The sequence below is a fragment of the Oryctolagus cuniculus genome, chromosome 17 (assembly GCF_964237555.1).
Source record: "Oryctolagus cuniculus chromosome 17, mOryCun1.1, whole genome shotgun sequence".
Taxonomy (NCBI): Eukaryota; Metazoa; Chordata; class Mammalia; order Lagomorpha; family Leporidae; genus Oryctolagus; species Oryctolagus cuniculus.
In genome coordinates, this window is record NC_091448.1 from 39836885 (window position 1) to 39858283 (window position 21399).

The 21399-nt window shown below is 54.6% G+C and overlaps 2 protein-coding genes and 1 long non-coding RNA gene across 3 annotated transcripts; 1 reads left to right on the forward strand and 2 right to left on the reverse strand.

The window, feature by feature from the left end:
- Positions 1–2856: 2856 nt before the first annotated feature.
- Positions 2857–7282, reverse strand: LOC138845957 (uncharacterized). The gene is made up of 2 exons (XR_011383285.1): positions 6279–7282; positions 2857–3184 (listed from the first exon to the last, which is right to left on the reverse strand). It is a non-coding gene; the product is annotated as an uncharacterized lncRNA (long non-coding RNA).
- A 7849-nt stretch (positions 7283–15131) lies between these two features.
- On the forward strand, positions 15132–17979 carry CCL1 (C-C motif chemokine ligand 1). The gene is made up of 3 exons (XM_017349305.3): positions 15132–15403; positions 16450–16561; positions 17596–17979. Exons 1-3 carry the CDS (start codon positions 15280–15282, stop codon positions 17696–17698), a joined length of 339 nt encoding a protein of 112 aa, XP_017204794.2. The 5' UTR covers positions 15132–15279; the 3' UTR covers positions 17699–17979.
- Positions 17980–19152: 1173 nt separating this feature from the next.
- LOC103351517 (C-C motif chemokine 7) lies at positions 19153–20884 on the reverse strand. The gene is made up of 3 exons (XM_008271107.4): positions 20589–20884; positions 19735–19849; positions 19153–19390 (listed from the first exon to the last, which is right to left on the reverse strand). The coding sequence occupies exons 1-3, from the start codon at positions 20662–20664 to the stop codon at positions 19294–19296; spliced, it is 288 nt and encodes a 95-aa protein (XP_008269329.2). The 5' UTR covers positions 20665–20884; the 3' UTR covers positions 19153–19293.
- Positions 20885–21399: the final 515 nt, after the last annotated feature.

The window sequence follows — 21399 nt, forward strand, 5'->3', positions numbered from 1 at the left end:
TGAAAATTAACAACAACAAAAAAATAGGTACAAGAGGCTAATTATGCAGACATGTGCAAACATAATAATGCTGATGTACGTTTGATTTTGGGAGCCCCCCAGACCCAAGCCCCAGGAATCCTGAATGACAAACTACATAGTGACCACCATGCTTCACACAGCTATCCTAAGCCCTGAAATGGAATGTTTCCAGGTAATCTCTATTTCACACCAACGTCTGACCTGACGATGGACCCTTCTAGAACTAAGGAGTCCCTCCTAGGAGCTAAGGCGACGCTTGGTGGGAAAAGTTGTCTGGAACCAACAAGGCCAGAGGCTGGGTCCTGGCCTAGCTCTGTGACCTCTGGCTCGAATAGTTCTGTGCAGCGAGAATTTGCTCTTTGCTGATGCAGTTGCTCGTGGTGGATTCTACATCAGTGGGTCTCAGACTTCTGGAGGCCTAGCATCACCTGCAGGAAGGGCTTGTTAATACAGAGGCTACAGGGCCTCGTCTTCCAGCTTTAAGACTTGGTAGGGCTTTTTTTTTTTTTTTTAATTTACAAACAAGATTTAATAATGCAGAGTTTGTCCCCAAAACAGACAAAGTAAACATCAGTTTTTCAAAGTTTACAACCTGCGTGCTTGAGGACCCCACCAGGCACCAGGTAAGCCCGGGATGAGTCTGTTTCGGGGAGCGCGTGTCCGGGGCCGGCAGCTACTGTCCAGGAGCTCCGTGCGGGGCGGGGTGCTGCCCCCCAACCAGTACCACCTGTTCATCTGTTCCCGGGCAACAGCTGCAGCTGCGGACACCGTACCAAGAGCGACTCCTCCACCTCCACTGGCTCCACGGCCACAGTAACCTTGCAAATCAAGTGCCTTGGACGTTCCCTCCCTATGTAAGGAAGAGAGAAATCCAGCAGCTTGGAATGTCACCTAACCAGCCTTGTTTCACTGCATATTAGGAGAGTAATAAGATCATCTTCTTTTCTTAGAGGAACAAAAGGGTCTAATGGCTGTGAAAGGGACAATCTGGATCCAGATACTGGTGACATTGGCCAATGAAATGTGTATTCTTACCCACAGAGAGGCAGAGGGAGAAGGAGAGGGAGAGAAACAGGGACAGGGACAGGCACAGGGAGAGGGAGAGGAACAGGGACAGGGACAGGCACAGGGAGATTGCTGTGTTGTGGCTACCAGCTGGCCGCTTTGCTGTTGGAGTATGAGCCATCTCCAGACGTCATATCTCTGCCTTTTTTTTTTTTTTTTTTTTTAGTGATCATGGTTAATAGTGAGAACAGGCTGGCTCAGATATAACCAGCGTTGTTTCTGCTGTTACTAGGAATGCTCAGCTCAGCGACAGCACGCACCTTGGTGACTGCAGGCGTACCAGGCTTTGTGGTCTCAGGCCACATCCAAGGCTCTGTGTGGCTGGGCTGGGCACTGGGAGACACGCAGAGCGTGGAGAGGAAACGCCAGCTGCTTGATGCAGCCTTGGACAGCCCCCCACCCTTTTTGCCCTCACATCCCCAAGCTGAGCATGGGTCCACCAGGACTGTATGTTGTGGGTACCACAGGGCCTCTGAAGTCAGAACTACCTGGGTGTGGATCTTGGAGCATCGACTTTTTGTTTGGTTGTTTTTTTTTAATATTTATTTATTTACTTGAAAGTCAGAGTTACACAGAGAAAGAGAGGCAGAGAGAGAGAGAGAGAGAGAGAGGTCTTCCATCAATCAGTTGGTTCACTCCCCAATTGGCCTCAATGGCTGGAGCTGCACCTATCCGAAGCCAGGAGCCAGGAGCTTCTTCCAGGTCTCCCACACGGGTGCAGGGGCCCAAGGACTTGTGCCATCCTCCACTGCTTTCCCAAGCCATAGCAGAGCTGGATCAGAAGTGGAGCAGCTGGGTCTCAAACAGCGCCCATATGGGATGCTGGCACCGTGGGTGGTAGCTTTACCCGCTACGCCACAGCGCCAGCCCCGAGCGTGGACTTTAAAGCTGTGGGCTGACCCGTTGTTCCTGAGCATCTCAGTTTGCTCATCTGCAGTGTGGGGAGAATACTGCTGGTCTTCGCTGGGCAATGTGAATGTTCAATAAGCCAGGATAGGTGAAGAGCACAGTTTGGTGGTGCTCACCAGTTTTTCCAAGACTTTGAGATGGTTAAACAATTTCTGAAGAAGAGGGTGAAGATAGCTGGGACATTTCTGGCTAAAAATGGAAACAAAAAACCCACTGAGATGCTATTTATGTCGCCAGATACCGTGACTTGTTATGAGTTGTAAGTCACTATAGCGATAACCAACTTGGTTGATGGAATGAAACCACGCAGGCATGAAGCGATGGTGTGTGATATGATTTCCGCGTCAGACCAATGGAGCTAGTCAAAAATGTGGCCTGGATTTATATCAATGAGACTGTTAAACTGGATTTTACATTATATGATAGATAGACATCAACTCCAGATGGTTAAATGTTAAAAATAAGCCTTTAAATTTTTTAAAAGAAGCATTTATTTATTATTTGAAAGTCAGAGTTACAGAGAGAGAGGAGAGACACACAAAGAGAGATCTTCCATGGGCTGACTCACTCACCAGATGGCCACAACGGCCAGGCCAAAGCCAGGAGTCAGGAGTTTCCTCTGGGTCTCCTGTGTGGGTGGCAAGGGCCCAAGCACTTGGACCATCCTCCGCTGCTTTTCCCAAGCCATTAGCAGGGAGCTGGATCCAAAGTGGAGCAGCTTGCACTTGAACCTCTGCCCATAGGGGATGCTAGAGTAGCAGACAGCAGTTTTACCCACTATGCCACAATGCCAGCCCCAGTGTTTAAAGTTCTTAAGAGACAAATCTTAATAAAATATGTTTTATACCTTAGAGAAGAATATTTTGAACCTTGTGTCTTTTTTTAAATTTATTTGAAAGTCAGAGTTACACAGAGAGAGAGGAGAGACAGAGAGAGGTCTTCCACCTGCTGGTTCACTCCCCAATTGGCTGCAATGGCCAGAGCTGTGCCGATCTGAAGCCAGGAGCCAGGAGCTTTCTCTGGGTCTTCCATGTGGGTTCAGGGGCCCAAGGACTTGGGTCATCTTGTACTGCTTTCCCAGTCCAAAGCAGAGAGCTGGATCAGAAGTGGAGTACCCATATGGGATGTCAGCACTGCAGGCAGCTGCTTTATCCAGTACACCACAGCACTGGCCGCATGAACCTTGTGACTTAAAACAAGAGACAAAAGTCTTTACTACAAAATTCTGATAAATTTGTACTAAAATTTTCAGTTTTTTCTCAAAAAGACAACTTGAAAGCAAGTTACAAATTAGAGAATATGTTGTTGTACACACACCGACATGGTCAGTGTAAGAATATGCAAGAATGGCACTGGGCTAGTGGCCGAGACGCTGGGTGGGATGCCACTTCCCATCTCAGGTCCCTGGGCTCGTTCCAGTGTCAACTCTACTCCCTAGACCAGCTTCTTGCTACTCTGGACCCTGGGAGGCAGCAGGTGATGGCTCAGCTAGGTGTGTCCTTGCTATTCATGTTGGAGGCCCAGACTGAGTTTGCAGATCTCAGCTACATGTTGGCCTGGCCTTCGCCACTGTGGGAATTTGGGGAGTGAACCAGTGGATAGGAGCTCTGTCTGTCTTCTCTATGTGTGTCTGCCTACCACTTAAATATAAATAAATAAATAAGATCACAAACATATTTGCCCTCCCCATGAACTCCAGGGTTGGCTGTGCAACTTCCTGAGCCCTTGGAAAGCAGCAGATGGGACAGACTTTTTGTCTGCTCCTAGCAGGAGCTTTACGAGCACTGTAAGTCTCTGTCAACCGTCTCTGACTGGTGCCCTCTGCCAGGAGAACGAGGCACCCTCAGCAAGAGCTGCTCCTTTACGCTGGGCCCAGAAACTGTGAAGATAGATGGCAAAGACCTGACCCATAGCTTGGAGCAAAGTTGCAGTGGGCTGGCAGACTTGAGAGCAAAAAATAAATATCTATTATTATAAGCCACTGATAGCTTGGAGTTGCTTGTTACTATAGCAAAGGCTGACTCATATAGAAATTAATGCCTGGCAATGGGGCATTGCTGTATCCAAGGAATAAAGCATGTGGCTTTGGCTTTGAGGCTGAGCAGCAGGCGGCGAGGAAATCATTATAGGGACTGGGAAAATGGCAACCCATGTAACGCAGTCACAAAGCGTTTGGTAAAACTGCGACATATGATCTCCCAGGAGGCAGAAAATCTCCCTCCTGAATTGTGGTTTTGGGAGAAGAGGGTTCCAGGCAGAATGTCCTTAGTATGAATTAGCTGTTCTTTGCTACATGACATGAAGTCCTCCCACAAAGAGATGGCGCCAGCAAAGAGCTGGCTCATTGGCAAGAAGAATTGAAAGCGGACACAGAGCTGACAGGGTGGGAAGAGGTGACCACCTCTCACTTCCCACCTCTGCAGTTTGTAAAATGTCCTCAACATGAGACGACGCCCTGGGCACAAATCGAGAGGAGAGCCTGGCCACTAACCCTGAGCCTGAAGGCCAAGCGGTGACTGTCGCTTCAGCTGGACGAGGTGGCTCATGGAAAAGAGAAGGTTCATAAAGGCTGATGCTGTCAGAGTCTTACAATTACGTGGGGGCGGGGCAGTGGCTGTCTCAAAATGAGTCATAGGTTTGGCTTCTGACATTTCAGAAAGAGTTTGAGAGCAATGCCTTGCTGAAAGAGGTGCTCATCTGACGAAATAAGACTGATGTTTCAGGATGCGCGACGTTCGCAAGCCCTGGCATCCTACAGGCAGGAAGCAGGCTGAGGATCCTTCGAGAAAAACACAAAAGGAAAAACGCTCAAAAGTGGAAATGGACATTTCGCAGAAGAAATGACTGATCCACACAGCTGCCTCGTAGCAGCGAATGTTCTAACTCAGCAATTCCACTCTTCCACCTTCTACACAAGGACACTTCCAAATGTTTATGGAAAAACGGAATTGAAAGATAATGCTAACTTTCCATAAACTTTTTTCTCCAGAAGATTTATTTATTTATTTGAAAGACAGAGGACAGAGAGACAGAGAGAGAGAGAGAGAGAGAGAGACAGCGAGAAGTCTTCCATCCAGTGGTTCACTCCCCCGAAGCTCTTGAAACCAGGAGCCCGGCACTTTATCTGAGTCTCCCACGTGGATGGCAGGAGCCCACGCACGTGGACCATATCTGGTGCTTCCCATGATGCATTAGCAGGAAGCTGGACCACAAGCATGAAGTAGCCAGAACCTGAGCCAGGTATCCAACATGGGGTATGGCATCCTAGAAGCAGCTTAACCTGCTGTGCCACAACGCCCGCCTCCCCATGAACCATCTTCCGCAGAATGCTCATTTGTAAGAATGTTTAGCACTGTTGACAATGGCAAAATTCTGGAAAAAGCTCAAATGCCCTTATGAAGATAGGGTGGATGAGTAAACAATCTTATGCTTACCCAGTTACCATATTTAAGACAAATGAGCTGCGGTGATTCAATTCTACAGGTGTATTTTAACAGAATCCAACACAAAGGTAGGTCCTTACCATGATAAAGCGTGACACCCTTTGTAGAGTAAAAATAACTAAGGAAAAACCTACACATCTTAGAAGCTTCCATTCGGAGAAAAGGGAAAATGAAGGAATCGGGAGGCTGCTTCAGGCTGGGGAGTCGAGGAAGACACAGGGGGAAGCCCTATTAAGGCAAGTTAACCTCAAGATCTGGCTTTAGATTTGCTTGGGGGTGCTTGGTTGTTATTCTTAAAATAACTAAAAAGAGAGATTGCTCCGACTCTTCTTGAACTCGCCAGATATTACAGCCGAATTAGAAGTCGGATTCGCGGCTCTTATCTTCCAGATGAGGCGCAGACTGTGGGAGTGGCTGGCTCAGGTCACACACCAGGCAGCGGCACAGCCCTTTCTGGCACCTGGGCAAAGTTAAACACGCTCCTCTTGGGTTCCACACCCAGGCCAAGGCTCCGGCTGGCAGTGGCCTCACCCCCACCCCCGCCCACCTGCCCGATCCAGCGGCACCCCTCCCATCTAAGAGGGCTTCTTTGCATAAGGGCAGGTTCTCTTGCCAGGTGTGAGCTGCCCTACCTGTGCGGCACTCCCACTATGGCCACCTTGCCCCGCCCCTGTCCCTCTGAGCACCTCCCAGCTGAGTCCCCCTCTCCCTCTTGTGCGCCACGCTGCTAAGGGAGGAATCCTATTTAGAAAGGTCAGTGCATGTCCCTGAGTAAATGTCAGGGCTGGGTTTGCAGCACACACAGGGAAAAATTCAGACACGCCCTCCCTCAGGGCTCACCAGTCTTCACGTGAACAGGTTCTCGCTCTCCTGTCAGACTTCACTGGCTGCTGATATGGTACATAAGTTTTACCTATCACCGGTGCTGGCCTTCTCTCCTGGAACATTCCAGGCTGGTCCCTGTGTGTAGAAGCTGCTGCCAGTAGCCAGCTCATGTCCCTCAGTCCTGCTTTCCATTTGGGAGTGCAGCAGTTGACTTCAGCCACCTGAGTCTGCTCTGCCCGGGACAGACAGGAAGTGGAGAGTGCACAGCCCAGCCCGCTGTCAGGGCTGTGTGCCCGCGGTTTCCCGCAGTGAGCTGCACCCCACCGCGCTGCCCCTCCCTGTTCTGCTCCACTGTCTTAAGTGCTTGTCTTGGCCAGGCACTCAGGAAGTGGGGAGGAGCTGAGGCATCGTAGGCATAAACTGTGCAAGTCTTCCCTGTTCTTATCTTCTTGTCCTTCGGGTCTCAGCTCAGATGCAAACTCTGTAATCCCCACCCTGACCACACACACACACACACACACACACACACAATGTGCTTTTGCTATTGACTTACCCTATCTGACATGATCTTGTGGGTATAGCAGCTTGCTTGAAAATTACGTTTCTCCTGCAAGGTGTGAGGCCCCCCCTGGATAAGTGCTTCCGGTGTCTTGGTTCCCAGCACACGGAGGAGTGTGTGGCACATAGTAGGTGCCCTTTAATTATCTGTTGACTCCACCGAGGAGTGTTTCTTGCCGGGAGGGATGTCAAACACTGCACCAGGAGTAAGACGTGGAGAAGCGCTTGGATGCATGCTTTTCTAATTGGCACAGCGATTGCTGGCGTGTAAATGGAGACCGCTTCTGTGTTTTTGAGGGGCGGATTCCCTTTAGTGGGTTTAATCTGTTTCCGAGAGCTTTAAAGTGCTCACAATTGCTCTGCTAATTACAAATCCCGATAAACTCTCCATTAAAGCATATCTTCTAAGTACATTCAACCTGATAATACTATTAAAAGGAATTATATATGGTGGAATGTAAGAGAGCCACATTTATTTAATAACAGTCTCAAACTCAACTCGCCTTGCTGCGGATGTGCCTGGATTAGTAAAGGCAGCCTGTATTTACCTGCTTAATTATGTACCCAGGTGAGACGCTGGCCTGCCCAGGGTGGCAAAGGAATGCTCCCCTCGTGGCCCCTTAGATAACACTCATCTGAGCACATAGCTTTGACCCACCCCATGTTCACCTGGTGTGAACCTGCTTCCACCGGGGACTGGCTGTCTGGGATCTGCAGAGCTGTGGTTGAGGAGATGAGACTGTGGGTTAACTAAGTGCTGTCAGCTCAGATGGGCTCTAAAGAGAGACTCCAGACCTCTGGAGAAAGGAGCCACGGTGAGTCATTACTCGTCCCTGTGAAGACCTCAGCTTGGGCCCAACACTTTGCTCAGGGCACAGGACCTTGGTTTCCTCGTATGTAAGGTAAATTTATATATAACTACAATAACTATCGACAAAGTTACAAGTGAGTGTAAGGAACCAGGATGCTGCAGATCCGAGCATGGCTGGCGAGCTGTGAGGGACTCTTGTTACAAACGGTGGCTACTGTTTCCTGCTTGCACACGGTGTGGGTGAAGTGCTAACTGCTGCGTCCATGAAATGACCCAAAGGTTTTGGATGAGTGCAAGACCAGATCCTCTCAGACTTGGGATGGCATGACGCAGAAAAGGCCTGGAGGCTTTGTGAGCACGGAGAACAGCTCCTTGGGCTGGCCAGGGAGTGTGAGTATGCACATGTGCATGTGTGCTCCGTGAGTGTGAGGCCAGGTATGGCCGGCGCTGCGGCTCACTTGGCTAATCCTCCGCCTGCGGCACTGGCACCCCTGGTTCTAGTCCTGGTTGGGGTGCTGGATTCAGTCCCGATTGCTCCTCTTCCAGTCCAGCTCTCTGCTGTGGCCCGGGAAGGCAGCAGAGGATGGCCCAAGTGCTTGGGCCCTGCACTCGCATGGGAGACCAGCAGGAAGCACCTGGCTCCTGGCTTCGGATCAGAACAGCACGCCCGCAGTGGTGGCCATTTGGGTGGTGAACCAACGGAAGGAAGACCTTTCTCTCTGTCTCTCTCTCACTGTCTAACTCTGCCTGTCAAAAAAATTAAAAAAAAAAAAAACACTAGGTAGACAAGGTTAAAGTCTCGGGCTCTGTTTGGGCGTTGGCCATCCCATTAACGAGTTCACATACACGGTTGGTGCTGGTTACGACATCTGTGCATCCGGATAGGCAGGAAACCCCGAGTGTAGCCAAGAACCCAGGCGTGAGAAGGAACGAACCACATTGTAAGGTGGGAGATGTAACCTCGGGGGAGAGCAAAGAGCAAAGGGCCCTGCAGCCAGACCAGAGGGAGCGTGGGGAGGAGGAGAAAGTCACCCAGAGGTGAATTGGATGAGGAGCTGCCAGAGAGTGGCAGCTGGCCAGGGTGTGACTCGGGGCTCAGGTGACTGCTGTAGAGGCAGGAGCAAGGGCCAAAGCCAGGGTGTGTCAGCGGGAGCTTGGGAGGGTCAGCCCAGGGGGACGTAGGTGTCTGGAGTGGTAGGTGGTGAAAATGGTGGCCACCTGAGCGGAGCCTTGCAGGACAGGTTGAGCTGTCTGGGCATCACACAGGAGCCCCTGCAGAGAGCTGGTGCCAAGGACTGGCTCGGGACACAGTGCCTGGAGGCGGCTTGCTCCCTTACCTCCCTGAGGACGAGCTCCGTCACCTGGGACGACCTCTCTGGGTCTCGGCGTCTTCACTTGCAAGAGCGCATCGATCGCCACCCCTGCTCCCGGGGCTCCAGGGCGAGCAGGCAGATCCGTTTCCCTGAAGGGCAGCAGAATGCCCAGCACACGGCAAGCATCCCACCAACATGGGCCGTGCACCGCTGCTACTCGCTGGAGGGCTGGAGAAGCATCAAGAGTGAGAGGTGGGGGCCAGCTTTGTGGCATAGCAGGTAAATCCCATATGGACGCTGGTTTGAGTCCCAGCTGCTCCACTTCTGATCCAGTTCTCTGCTATGGCCTGGGAAAGCAGTAGAAGATGGTCCAAGATGACCTGGAAGACGCTCCTGGCTCCGGATGGGCCCACCTCCAGCCATTGTGGCTGTTTGGGGAGTGGACCAGCATATGGAAGACCTCTCTCTTGCTCTGCCTCTGCTTCTCTGTAACTCTGCCTTTCAAGTAAATAAATAAATATGTTCCAAAAAAAGAATGCAGGGTGGATAGATGACAAGGGGCCTCTCGACTGCTCTGAGTGACCACATTGAGGTTGGAGGCAAACGAGAAAGAGCATCACATCTGGGCTGTCAGTGAAATCTCTGGATGAGAATAACTCCAGTGAGAAACAGCAGGGTGGGAGGGGACCCCGACAGACAGCAGAGCAAACCCGGGGACACTGCTCCTGCCTGCCCTTTGCATAGCTCTGCTCTGTCCTCCTGGTGCTGAAGGGGAACCAGGTGTCCAGCTCTGGCTGGGCAACGCACAGGGAGGCCCAGCTTTCGTGCCTGGGGCAAGGATATGGCGGGTTCAGCTCACTCCAGGGTGCAGGAGGCCAGACCTGAGTGTCACTGGCTGTCACTGGCTGTCAGGCCTGCCTGCCCAGGCCTAAGAACTGCAGGCCGTCCCACCTGTCACCCCAGGGAGGAAAGGGCTCCTCGGGGGACTTCCCTAGCAGCCTGTGGGCGTGCTCGCCCACAAGGGGGGGCATTGTTGGTTTTGGTGGGCTAAATATTTTGGAGTCACCGCTTCCACTTCCTCTCCCTGCATCCTGTGGCCTTTCCCCTCCGGGTTCCCTGCAAAGGTGGGCAGTGTGCCCCGGCCTGCAGAGGCTGTGGGAGCCCGGGTGGGCGTCAGTGTCTGGGGTACCAGTCCTGCCCACAGTCTAGCAAGTCAGCAGAGGAGAGGGCCCTGCCTGGGCGTGGGGAGGCGGCTGGCACCAGGTCCCCCGCATTGCTCCCTTTGTCCTGCCCACCCTCAGCTCTTCCCCTGTGCTACGGCCGTGCCCACCTGCGTCCTTCCCAAAGGCTCTTCCTGCTCTGGGGATGGGGGACAGGGGCACTCCTGGGCCCAGGCCGTGTATGGTGCACAGCTGACCTGGGGACCCCTGGCCTGCTCTCAGGGACTCTTCAAGGCAGGTGTGACTGACGCCCAGGAGCAGACCTGCCAGTGGTCTCTGCTCGGGAATGCAGGCATCTTTCTTTCCAAGTGCTTATTTATGATTTATTTATGTCTATTTGAATGGGAGGGTGACACACAGAGGACACAAATTGAGAACTTCTATCCACTGGCTCACTCCCCAAATACCTACAAAAACCAGGGTTGGGCCAGGCCAAGGCCAGGAGCCCAGGGCTCCCCTTGGGTCTCTTACATGGCAGGCAGATGCCCAAGCCCTTGAGCCATCACTGCTGCCTCCCAGATGCGTTAACCGGGAGCTGGATCGGAAGTGGGGGTGGCACTGGAACTCAGGCCCTCCCATACAGAACAAGAGCTTCCTGATGCAGCACCTTATCTACTCGGTCAACCTCGCCCCAAAGCGTGGGACTTCTCACTTCAAAGCTCCCCAAGCGATTTTAATTCAGGACAGGAGATGCTGCCATCAGCAATCTTCCCAGTTTTTATGGGCGGAAGCTGAGGCCCAGGGCATGGAAGTGACTTGCTCACTGTCATGTAGAAGGTGGATGCAGAGCCTTCTCAACAGAGCAGAGCGTGAGTGTCGGCGCGGGGGGCGGGGCGGGGGTGGAGAGGAGAATGGAACGCGGGAGGAAGAGCTTAGCCTTCAAGGTGTGTGGGGCTGGAGGTCTTCCTGGGCATTCACCTGCGCTCGAGGCTGCAGCCAGGCCTGGCGCGGACACAAGACACAAAGGGTCGCCGTGCTCACATTGCAAGGGCGCTGAGCAGGCCTGAGTGTCGCAGCACCAGGTGAGATGGGAAAGGGTCTAGGGAGTGGGCTCCCTTGGGGCAGAGGGTGGCACACGCTGCAGAGGGGGCCAGGGGCACACAGGCCCCCTGTGAGCACTTCCGAGCCAATGCTGCTCACGGGACACTACCGTGTCCTCCACCTCCACGGTCCCCAGCACCTGGTGTATTTGTTGAGTGTGCACAGACGTCACGCAGTCCTTCAAATAGTCCCAGATTAGGTCAAGGTGTGGGAGTGTACCAGGAAACCACAGGGAGAGACGAGCCAGGCCCACCCAGCTGCAGCGTTCACAAGGAAGGGACAGAGGCCCAGGAAGTGTCCATCGCTCGCCCGAGGTCCAGTGGTGTGGCTGAGACCCGTGCCCTTTGTGTCTGACTCCAGACGCCACTTTCTTCCTCCCCAGCCTGGCCTCTGCCCTGAGAGAGGGAGCTGAGAATATGTGACCCTGGCCATGGGCAAAGCCAGAGCGGCCTGCGTGAGCCCGGTCTGCCAGGATCAGGCTGGGCTATAACTGAGACGCCCAGCAGGGCCGGGCCCCACGGCACGAGGGATGCGCGGCGGGGAGGCAGGAGGACCGGGGCGTCCCTGGGCTCCCCTGAAGGGGCTGGGTGCACATGGGCTGCCTCTTGTCCGCTCTCCACCCAGCCTCATTAACTTGGCTCCTACAAGCCACTTCCTGCCTTTCAAGTTCTAACCACGAGAAGAGCTGAAGAGTCCGAGCGGTTTTTGGGAGTGACTGGCGGAGTGCTCGTGCTGGGAGTGTTCTGGAACATTCTGGCTGTGGGAGTGTTCTGGAACACCCTCGGCTGTCCTGCCTCCGCTCATTCTACTCCACACAAGCACTGCGGTGAGCTGTTACTGGGTTCCAGCCTTGGTGCTGGGGCCTGGGGAGGGAGCCGCTGCCCCTAACAGCCACCTGGGGCTGGAGGAGAGCCCCATGAAGCTCCGCTGTGAGCAGAGGCACTGGCCAGTGCCCTGCCCTGCTCAGGAAGCCTGGAAGGCAAGGTCTTCCGTCTCTTCCTGTGCGGGGCGGCTGCGGCCGCAGGTGGGAGAGGAGGGGAAATGAGCTGGTGCAGGGACTGCCCCGTTCCCTTCTCGAGTGGGCTGGGCAGCAGCCCAGGCAGGAGAGGATGAGCAGAGAATTTCCTGGGTGGCCACACGACATCCCCACTCCATTCCCCGGGTCTGAAGTACCTACGGTTCCATTTGGCACCTGATCACACACTTCGGTCTCTTCTCTCTCCTCCGCTCACAGCAAAGGGGTAAAAAATGCTCCATCTCCAGGGCCTAAGGGAGCAGGAGAGAGACCACAGCAGGGTTAGTGATGCTGACGACTTCAGCTGCGTTGTGCATGACAGGAAGCAGGTGGGCAGAGGCACGAACCTGGCTGAGCAGAGGAGAAATCGGGAGCCACGGCTCAGCTGGCAGGGTGTTCTCAGAGGCAGGGGCACACGGGGGTTGGATGACCAGGACCCAAGTCCCATCGCCTGTCTCTGCCTCTAACTCTCAAGCTGACCTTGGGCAGACTCTCCCACGACAATACAGAGAGATCATCCTGGAAGTGTGGGTCTCCTCTCCTGGTGCCCAAGAGAATGACCTGGAGGTTTTCTCTTTCCCTCTGTCATGTACAGGCATATGGGTTTTGCTTTTGGCCCTGAAATGGAGCTGGGACACACACTTTGGCCAAAGCTCTCCCAGGAGACTGCATGAGAAGTCCAACACGCCTGCTTGCCGTGTATCAGTGAAGAGGGCAGAGAGGGGTCGGGGATGAGGGGCAGGGAAGTTAGCCCCTCTCAGGGCAGTCCACCTACTGGGGGCTTCCAAGGCAGCTAGGGTCCTGCCTCTGGGGCATAGCAGGAGGGTCTTGACAGAGACAGTGATGGTCCCAAAGGGAGGTAGCGAGGGGGGCTCTGCATGGGAGCTCAGAGCCCTGGACATGGGAAACCTATGGCAGACGGGAACCGTGAGCCCTTGGGCACACAGGAATCCGAGAGCCGTCACGTGGACAGCCATGCACGCCCAGGTGAGCAGCTCATACTTGTGCTTCATCCAACTGGCAATGGGAAGCCACAGCAGGTTTTTGAGCTGCAGAGTGCACCATCAAGGTGGGTCACACCAGCCAAACCTCTGTGACTGGGTGATGCACTTGGCCCTCAAGGCTTCAGAACACAGACTTGGCTCGGCTGCTGCTTCCTGAGCACCTGCTATGTGCTGTTTATTCCAGCGCACAGCATCTTTGTGCTGACCACTCTGTAGCTGGACAGCCATGTATCTGCCCAGCACTGCTCCACTCCCACCACTCTCCTTCTCTCTCACCCTGCAGCTCCGCCCGGCTGCTCTGAGTGGAGAGCGCTCCTTTCTGCCTGTCACTGCACACAAGGCAGACTTCCTGGCCTCCCGCCTGTAGGAGACCTTGCTGTAAGAACCTGCTGCCAGGATGCTCTCCAGGGCCGGTGCTGTGGCATAGTGGGTAAAGCCACCACCTGCAGTGCCAGCATCTCATATGGGCACCGGTTCAAGTCCTGGCTGCTCCACTTTTGGTCCAGCTCTCTGCTATGACCTGGGAAAGCAGCAGAAGATGGCCCAAGTCCTTGGGCCCCTGTACCCACAAAGGAGACCTGGAAGAAGCTCCTGGCTCCTGGCTTTGGATCAGCATAGCTCTGGCTGTTGTGGGAGTGAACCAGCAGGTGGAAGACCTCTGTCTCTGTCTCTACCTCTCTCTGTAACTCTGCCTTTCAAATACATAAATAAATCTTTTTTTTTTTAAAAAATAACATGCTGCCAGGATGCTCTCTGACCCTGGCAGGTGACTCCCAGTCCCCACCAAGCTCCTGAGATGGCCCATCTCCTGCCAGCCTTACACTGGGCGACTCTTGTTTATTTGGGAGTTGAAGCAAAAATGGTTCCAGGCCAGGCATTGCATCTCATTGGTGCTTGCTTCGAACAGAGGAAACAATTGAAGAGTGTTGAGATGGCCGGCATTGTGGTGCCAGCATCCCATATCAGAGCCATGGTTCGAGTCCCCACTGCTCCACTTCCGATCCAGCTCTGTGCTATGGCCTGGGAAAGCAGTGGAAAATGGCCCAAGTCCTTGGGCCCCTGCACCTGCATGGGAGATCTGGAGTTTCAGGCTCCTGGCTTCAAGTGCCATGGTGGTCACTTAGGGGAGTGAACCAGCAGACAGAAGATCTCTGTCTCTCCCTGTCACTCTTTCAAATAAATAAATAAAATTTTTAAAAATATATAAGAAATAGGGCACTGGATTCTGTCCCGGTTGCCCCTCTTCCAGGCCAGCTCTCTGCTGTGGCCAGGGAGTGCAGTGGAGGATGGCCCAAGTCCTTGGGCCCTGCACCCCATGGGAGACCAGGATAAGTACCTGGCTCCTGCCATTGGATCAGCGTGGTGCGCCGGCCACAGTGCGCTGGCCATTGGAGGGTGAACCAACAGCAAAAGGAAGACCTTTCTCTCTGTCTCTTTCCCTCTCTCACTGTCCACTCTGCCTGTCAAAAAATATATATATATATGTATATATATATATATATAAGAAAAATGTTGAGGATTAAAAAAATAGCAACAGCAAGCCTCTGGCCTAGGCACCTGACTCAGGGGATCCGTGCTGCCCACCCTCAGTCACATGTTACAGCTTCCACTTAGTGCACACACGTGCTTGGGCAAGTCCGCACAATCGCTGGTTTGGATTCTGGTGCAGGTGCCGGCACAGGTGCTCCAGGCTAGAGAACACCGCTGCTCTGTGCTGTCCCAGCGGCAGCAGCTGCAGATCTGGATGCAGCGACTTGGGGCCAGGCAAGCCACACAGAGGCCACTTCCTCTCAGTCACCTTTCTCCGCTTCCCACTCAGCCAGGACAGCTCCCACGTATCTTCTTTATCAGATCCTTATCTACTCCTCACTTGGGGAAGTTCCCAACCCCGCCCGGCCCCCAAACACACCTCCAGCACCGCCAGGAGAGGAGGGGGAGGGAGTTTTCCATGCGGCCACTGGGTGTGAGTAAGTGTCCCTTCTGCCTGTGACTCCCACCTCTGCACGGCCTGGGAAACTCCACCCCGGGCTCATATAAGCTTTGGGCACTGAAGGATGGGCCAGGGGAGAGATCTCAGTGTCTCCGGAGCCCGACTGCCCGAGATGAAGCTTGTCCCCGTGGCTCTGGCGTGCCTGCTGCTGGTCGCGATGTGGCCTCAAGACGTGGATGGCAAGAGCAGTGAGTGGGGCTGCCATCCCTCTGCCCTTCCCTGGGTGGGCGGGCTGGAAGGCAGGCAGCTCCTCCTGGGCTGGGGCAGGGCTCACCTTGATCATCCGTCTCCATCTCCCCTCCTCTCACCTAAGAGTTAGAAGGAGGACTTGGATGGGCTGGGGCGGGAAGGAGAACGGCGAGTCAGGGGCGAACACACGGAGCTGAGCCGCCAGCTCCAGCAGGAAGAAATTTAGCTCAGAGCCTTTGACACCAGGGAGGACTTGTCAGTTCATTTAGAGCAAGCTGGGTAGTGGGGGGGCTCAGAGGAGGCACTGGGGCGGGGCTGTACACTGTGCCGGGTGACAGGCAGAGGCTGAGGCTACACTGGGGGCTCTGTGGTTGGCTAACCCTGGGCAAGTTTACTGTTCAGATTCTGCCTTCTTCTGTGGGTGGTGAGGTGAAGTTGATGGCGCTGTCTCCAAGGCTGGTGGGAGGACCCCAGCCTCATGACCCGCATGGAAGGGAGTGTGTGAAACATCAAGCTAGGAGGACTGGAACACACGTCTCTTAGGGGTGGAGGGTGGGTGCTGGGCAGAACTGAGAGCCAGGAAAGATGGTGTCGGGGGGATGGGCAGCTCCTGGGAGCACTCCCCTTGCTGGTTAGCCAGCCTGCACTCCTCAACAGTTTTGAGCTCAGTCCAGGTCTGTGACCAAGGACCGCAGTGTCCTGTGTGCGTCTGACAGACCAGCTTCGCCCCCACCGCTGCCCCTCCCCCAGGGTGTGGGGTCCAGAGCCTTGGGCCTGAGCTCCAGGGTAGGACCACACCTTTGTGGTGCAGTCAGGGCTGGAGGAGCCTCTGAAGGTAGGGTCCAGGAGGCTTGTGGGGAGCTCCGATGTGAGGTCCAGTCCTTGTGCTGTCCTCACTGCTCCGGAACGAAGAATCCGTGCCCTCTGCATGTGGGTGGCCTGAAAGCCTGGGCCTGGCTCTGCTCACCAGGGGCTTTAGGAAAAATCACCCTGCGGGTGAGAGGCTGGGAAACGATGCAGACTCTCCTCTGTGCTTCTCCTCCAGTGCACGTATCCTCCTCCAACTGCTGCTTCTCGTTCGTGGAGAAAAGGATTCCCCTGAAGACCATCCACTGCTACAGAAGGAGCAGCTCCACCTGCCCCTACGACGCCATCATGTGAGTGATCCCCTGCCCACTCCCCTGCAGGACCCGACGCGGCGGCCCGGGAATTAGAACAGCAAGCGCTAGATGGCGCTGTTCCACCGGAATAAGGTTTCTAAACCTAGCCAGCCAGGCGGTCTACAACTGCGTGCAGAGCCGCGCTTGGGCGCTAGGGGGAGTGCCGAGCTCCCAAGCAGGTGCTCCTGTGGTACCTTGTGTTTCCTGGAACTCCAAGATGCCAGATACCAGGTCCCAGCATTGTGTGCCCAGAGGAAGGAGCTGCCGAGTCACAACCACAGGGTGTTATTGTGTAGTGGAAGAGCAAGGGGTCCATGATCAAGTCCTGCCTCTGTATTTGCTAACCTAGAGTCCTGGGTGACCTTGGACAGATAACTGCCTGTCCCTCCTTACCATTCACACTTTTGTTGTCCTTACCTGTGACATGGGGTGCAACTGACAGCTGCATCACAGGATCAAGGGTGGTTAAGAATTTTACAAAGGCTGTTCTCACATACTAGGATTATTTTAAGGTATTTTCAGGTGTCCATACATCACCTCGATGGACCCTACTGGGACACACATTGCTATTACCATGAAAATCGAGGCTCAGGGAGGCAAATGTATTGGTGTTAAGTTCACTCAGAGGCAGAGCCCGGCTATAGACTGCACAATAGTCACACACACACACACACACACACACACACACACACACACGTCCTGTGGGGCCAGATGGATTTGGAAACACTGGAAGTAGGAGCAGAGAGATCCATGTCAAGGTTCATTGTCAGAGCGCCTGCAAAGCCTGTAGTCCCTCCCCCACATCTGCAGCCCTAACCTTTAGGAGAGGGTCCACGAAGTAAGTTACCAAGCCCACGCCTCCCCCACACCCCTGTACCAGCCATGGATCAGCTCTCAAACAGCGCCTTCATTCACAGAGGGGAAGCCAGGCCCAGGGAGAGGCTTGGGCACCCATCAGCAAGGAGGTAGACATGGTATTTGTGTGTGGTGTGCAGTGGGTGACTCGGTCTCTCCTTTTTCTCTGCTCGCAGATTCAAGCTGAGAGGAGGCAGAGAAAGCTGTGCCTTGAAGACAGTGGGCTGGCTCCAGGGCTACTTTAAAAAGATGAAGCCCTGCCTGCCAAAGGGACCCTGAGCGGATTCCCTTCCCTCCTGAGCTCTGTTCCTCGCCACACCTACCTCTAGTCCTGCTCCCTTCCTTCTACTGGGACTTGATAAGCTACAATGTTGCACTTTACTTAATCCCAGAATCCTGCACTCCTGCTGGCTGGTGCCTCTTGGATCCCAAGGGGACTTCAGGGTGCAAAACTGATTGGCATTGAGGGGTGGGGCTAGGGGCTGAAGGGTGGGGGAGGAGGGAGACATGCTGGACTTGGTACCTGGGGAACAGGAGCCAATAAAAGACTTACTCCCTGCCTTGCTGTGACGCTGTGTGTTGGGGGCGGGGGCATTGGCAGATTCTCTGCCTCCAGGTTTGACGGCCGAGGGAGGCACAGTGAAGCAGTGATGGATGCAGGAGGTGCAGGGGGTGATGCTATCCAATGCCCTGGTTGTGAGCTCGTCTGCCTGTGAGATGCTGCTAACCCCATTGCACAGACGAGATGACTGAGGGCTGGATAGAACACGGAACAAGCCAGGGCCAGATCTGGCCTTGGAGCCCAGGGCTCCTGCCCTCAGGCCTGAACTCTTTATGGTGTCTCGAGTTGCCCAGCATGCTACCTGGTACCGTGGGACACCGGCCTCGGGGCCCTGTCCTCTGTGGGGATGTAGGCATGAGTGGACCCTGGGCTTCCAGAGATCCAACTCAGCTCATACAGGAGGGGCAGACAGCTGAGTCAGGTCAGGAGGGCCCCGGGGCCACAGGGGAAGAAGAGGCCCTGTCCCTGTGAACTGAATGGCCACAGTGTATGACCTAGGGAAGTGACGGGGGAGGGAGCTAAGACTGGGCCTCAGACCTGGTGCCCCTGTGCAGGCCAGCTCTGTGGCTGTGGGGAGCAAGGTGGCATGTCCTGTGTCCCCGGGCTCCACCCTGTGTCCCCAGCATTCAGTGTGTCACAATCTGGCCCAGTCTTGGCCATCTGCTTCCTCCCCAGCACCCCAGAACTGCCCCTTTTCCTCTTACCTGGACAGGTGCAGGGAGCCCTTCTCAATGTTCCCGGCCCCACCCATCCCACTCAAGGCACAACTGCTCTCCCTAGTCTCTCTTCCTTGAAATCATCACACCTCTGGCTGCCTTCAGAGCTGGGTCCAGCTCCTGCCCTGTATTTGAATCCCCCTGCAGCCCAGCCTATCTAAATGCCTTCAACTTTACATTCTGGACCCCAGACTCTGGCCCTCTCCCTTTCGTCCTAACTTGCTCATCCTCTGGTTGTACAGCGCCACCCCCCACAGTCAGTTCTGCCCAGTGCCATTGCCTCCATCGGGCCCCTGGTTTTCCTCTGGGGACCAGGAGTACATGGGTTACTCATCTCAGGCTGGGAGGCTGCCTGAAGGAGGAGGCACAGGGACAGGGAGAGCGGTGGCAGCAGGTATGGGTTGGTGGGGTGGGGGGGAGGGAGTCTTAGCTAACATTACTGAAGACAGAACACATTTTGCATCATAAAAGAGAAAGCATTCGATTTGAAGGTTACAGGAAAACCAGGCTGGGGGCACATGGGAAGCCAGAGAAGAGGCAGCAATCATGTCCCCTACTCAGGTCACATCTGCATGTGGGTGGAAGAATTGCAGTCCTCAGGTAGTGACGTTTCCATCCAGGACCCTCATGGTATCCTGGACCCACTTTTGCATGGGATCAGCACAGACTTCCTGGTCCCGTCTGGTCCGGAAGCTGTGGAGGAAGGGGCCCGGCACAGTCAGGTGGACCCCATGGCAGGGTGGGTGGTCCCTGGGCTGGGAGCGGGGAGGATTGTGGGAAGAAAGGGCCCTGGAGGCCGTGGCTGCTTTTGGTGGCGGGGGAAGTCATCTTGGTGTCCACTAAAGCGGAGACCAGAGCATGGGCAGCCACCTGTGAAGGGACCCCAGTGCCTCTGCACTGTTACAGCGGGAGAGTTAGAGTCCTCAGGCTAGCAGCCAGGAGCTGCCTGGCTTCAGTCTCGCAGGGCCCACCTGGGCCCAGCTTTGTTTGGAGAGCATGGGGTGCGGAGGGGTGCATGGGCGGGGTTTTCTACTCACATCACAGCCTCCTTGACACAGGCCTTGCTGGTCTTCTGATAGCTCACCAGCCTCTGCAGGGGGATCCTCTTCCTGACAAAGCTGAAGCAGCAAGCGGTCAGGGCTGGCTTCGTTTCTAGAAGCAAAGTCACAAAGAGAAAGCCTCTGAAGGCGGGTGGGCTTGAGTGCAGCAGGAAGTGACCAGAGGCGAAGGCAGAAGCAGACCTCATCCGTCCTGGAGCCCAGCGCCCCTGCTGTGACCTGTGGCTCAGACTGCACTGCCTGGAGGTGGCCAGGGGCAGCCCTGGGACAGGCGCCAGGAGTGGCCCCAGAGCTGCAGAGTTCGGGATGACCTGAAAAGACACTGGGCTCCAGGCAGCAAGGTGGGCTGGGCCCCTCCTGTCTCCGATCTGGGTTTCAGCGTTGAGTGAAGCTCTAAGGGGCCTTGCTGCTCTGCTGGGTTTAGAAGTGGGGCCCCAGGGCCAGCACTATGGCGCAGTGGGTAAACCTGGAGTCCCGGCTGCTCCACTTCCGATCCAGCTCTCTGCCATGGCCTGGGAAAGCAGCGGAAGATGGCCCAAGTGCTTGGGCCCCTGCACCCACCTGGGAGACCTAGAAGAAGCTCCTGGCTCCTGGCTTTGGTGTGGCCCAACACTGGGCATTGCAGTCATCTGGGGAGGGAACCAGTGGATAGAAGGCCTCTCTCTGTCTGCCTCTCTCTCTTTCTCTCTTTCTGCAACTCTTACTTTCAAATAAATAAATACATTATATATATATATATATATACATATATATATATAAAGTGGGGCCCTTTGGCTTAGAAGGCGAGAGAAACCTAAGGAAGGAGAGGGAGTGGAGGAAGAGATGGGCCTCACCTGTCTGGGCGAGTGCCTGGGAGCTGCAGGCGGCCGCTAGGAGCAGCAGGCACAGCAGAGCTGCGGAGACCTTCATGCTGGGGCTGCTGCCACGGGAGAGCCAAGTTCCAGCCTCAGGGTTGCTCTCTGCTTCTCTTCCTCCCTGGCCATCCTGCCTGCCTTTTATAGGAAGCAGACGGTGGGGGCGGGGGGTGTCTCACAAGACCTTTTCCTGGTTAGGTGGAGGTCAAGTCATGAGGAGGAGGGCCCCAAATCTGCTGAGCTGGAGCCGGCGCTGAGGGTTTTCTAGGAAATGCAAGAGGGAGGCTGCACAGGCTGTTGGGTTGCAGCCGCCCAGACAGACCACAAGGAGCCAAAGAGGAAGAGGAGGACACAGACGGGCTGCCAGGCGCTCACCTCGGACGCCGCCCAGGGAGCGCTCCCATGCTTGCTGCCTCCAACACCAGGGAAAGTTAAGTCCAAGAGGGGAAGAGCCTTGTGCTCTGGGCTCTGTGCGTGCTGCATATTTAGTCCTGAGCAGGTGCACACCATGACTATCATGCCCATTTTACAGACGAGGAAACTGAGGTGCAGAGATTAAATAACTTGCCCCAGATCTCACAGGAAATGAGTGGGGCCCCCAGAGGAGAAAGCCAGTCAGCTTGCAGTCCATCTCCAAATCTTTCTCTGACTTTCATTTCACCACAGAAGGTTTTTTTTGTTTGTTTTTAAGATGTATTTTTATGTATTTGAAAGGTTGAGTAACATAGATAAAGGGAGAGATAGAAAGAGAGAGACATCTTCCATCCACTGGTTTATTTCCCAAGTGGCC